This window comes from Sardina pilchardus, chromosome 19, assembly GCF_963854185.1.
Source record: "Sardina pilchardus chromosome 19, fSarPil1.1, whole genome shotgun sequence".
Taxonomy (NCBI): domain Eukaryota; kingdom Metazoa; phylum Chordata; class Actinopteri; order Clupeiformes; family Clupeidae; genus Sardina; species Sardina pilchardus.
The window spans coordinates 4,504,348-4,506,847 of NC_085012.1; the positions used below are offsets into that span (position 1 = coordinate 4,504,348).

The following is a 2,500-nucleotide window of genomic DNA, read 5'->3' on the forward strand; positions in this document are numbered from 1 at the left end:
TGGAAGAAGCGTCCACTGCCGCCCAGAGGAAGAGCTCTGATGAAGAAGAGCTTGAGGCCGTCCCTGGAGAAGACGGGCGCCTCGTTCTGCCACGGGGGAGAAAAAAGAGAGAAAGACAGCAGACATCACTCCATTCTCCTCTCCTCCATGCCCCCTCCTCCTGCATCACTCCATTCTCCTCTCCTCCATGCCCCCTCCTCCTGCATCACTCCATTCTCCTCTCCTCCATGCCCCCTCCTCCTGCATCACTCCATTCTCCTCTCCTCCATGCCCCCTCCTCCTGCATCACTCCATTCTCCTCTACTCCGTGCTCCCTCCCCATCTGCATCACTCCATTCTCCTCTCCTCCATGCTCCCCCTGTATCACTCCATTCTCCTCTCCTCCATGCTCCATCCCCTGCATCACTCCATTCTCCTCTCCTCCGTGCTCCCCCTGCATCACTCCATTCTCCTCTCCTCTGTGCTCCCCCCTGCATCACTCCATTCTCCTCTCCTCTCTGCTCCCTCCCCCTGCATCACTCCATTCTCCTCTCCTCCATGCTCCTCCCTTCGGCATCTGCTTGCAATCCCTTCATTAATCTGAATCAACCAAACCACTCCAGACAAATACCTCCTTGTTATATTACCTGCCGGATAAAACTTCAATAATTAATCAAGGCAGAATGAAATGAGTTGATAGAACGATCTGGGTAACGATGCACGCTGCGATGTGAGGAGATAATTCAAGGAGAAGAGCCTTCTCTTTAGCGGGAGTGTTATCCGAAGTGACACTCCATCTCACAGGGTAATTGAAGAGATGCTTCTGTTCTTATCTCCTCTGGTGCTGACCCTGCTTTCAACTCATCGATTTTCATTGTTGTGTTATAATGATGAAAGTTTAAAACACATATCAATAATCAAGCGTTGGCAACACGTACCATGTTATTGTGTGAAGGCAAAATGTATAGCACGTTGGTTTAGTATGAGAAGAAGAACCTGATCTTGTGTCGATATTTATATTGGGTGATACGGCCACAATCGTACGGTGGTGGTAATGACCATACGGACACTATCCAATTATGAGAGTACACATTTTATACGACACCAGCTGTGCTGCTGTCCTCTTAATGCACATGAATGTTCCTTTGACAAAGCCAGCCGTAAAACAGTGACATGCACAACTCCTATTAGTGTCTTTCGAAGTCGTTGTTGATAACCATCATTTACATTCGATTTTGTATACTAACAACATTTACACCTGAGGTCACCACCTATGTGGTGTAATGGGAATGAGGGGAGAAGGGGGAGATTCGGCCCAATAAGGCCCCAATATCTCTAATGCTATCCCTGTGATAAGGCTAGACTGAACAGTGTTCTCAGAAGTGCTCATACCTGTCTGTTCTAGTGCTATCCCCGTGATAAGGCTAGACTGAGCAGCGTTGTCAGAAGTGCTCTTACCTGTCTGTGAAGCCAGCCCACGCTTTCGTCCTCGTGTTTCTGTCCAACGGGGGGGGAAAAAAAAAGGGACGAGCGGTCATTACACCATTACAATAAAGTCAGCTCACCGCTTTCACTGCGCTAGTAAATTGCTCTCCCTTTAGTCCGGCCGTAACGGCTGCACCCTCAGACCAAGGTTGACCACTTGCGCACTAAAGAGTAAATTAGATTCTGATGCTTATGCGCTCTTTGTGGCTCCTCTCCTTTGAGCGCAGTAAAAAGATAAGAATATTAAGATGACCACTTATGTGTCAATGAGTCCGATTAAAGGACCAGGGCAGTCCGTGATCTACCTGAGATGGCCTACACAAAGGGCTCTAGGCCTGCTATTAAGAACCACACAGGTTTGATTAACTCTTCAAAATGGTTTGAAGAACCATTTAGGGGTGCCATATATGAAGGATGCAGTAGAACCAATTTTGGTTCTGTATAGCACCTTTTTTACTAAGAGTGTACAGCTGTTATACAATGTGCGTGTGTGTGTGTGTGTGTGTGTGTGTGTGTGTGTGTGTGTGTGTGTGTGTGTGTGTGTGACTCACATACCTTGGTGCACACACCCGTGGTGGCCTCACACAGGGTGAGGATGGAGATGTTCTGAGCTCGGTTCAGCCAGTTCACTGCCAGCTTGGTACTAGTGGCCCACTTCACCATAGTGATGTAGTACTCCCTGCACACGCACACACACACACACACACACACACACACGCAATTATCATACACATTAGGGTTGATACCAAGTCAAAAAAACACTACAAGCATATCCACTTTATTTTCAACCAATGGACACTTGGAGTCCACGCACACCAGTCCTTGTGGCCACTGTTTCCATTGCCCCCTGAGCTGAGTGGATATTGACACCGCCCTGATGGAGCTGTATGGGGCTCTCAGTAGGCAGCAGAGTGACAGCATGATGGAGCTTTTGTAGTGACAGGGGATTTCAACACGGCCAAAGTCAAAAGGGTGAATTTGAACAGCATATCACATGTACTGTAGCGCCAGAGGGGAGAAGACATTTTATCACTGC

General features: G+C 48.1%; 1 protein-coding gene across 1 annotated transcript in view; it reads right to left on the reverse strand.

Annotated features, from left to right (window-relative positions):
• Nucleotides 1-2,500, reverse strand: part of dpp6a (dipeptidyl-peptidase 6a) — an 89,675-nt gene that overhangs the window by 19,190 nt on the left and 67,985 nt on the right. The window contains exons 10-12 of the mRNA XM_062521885.1: nucleotides 2,020-2,143; nucleotides 1,438-1,476; nucleotides 1-86 (exon numbers count right to left, since the gene is read on the reverse strand). The exon at nucleotides 1-86 is cut by the window's left edge and continues 22 nt beyond it. Of these exons, the coding sequence (XP_062377869.1) occupies nucleotides 1-86; nucleotides 1,438-1,476; nucleotides 2,020-2,143 (249 nt within the window). The remainder of the gene's footprint in view (nucleotides 87-1,437; nucleotides 1,477-2,019; nucleotides 2,144-2,500) is intronic.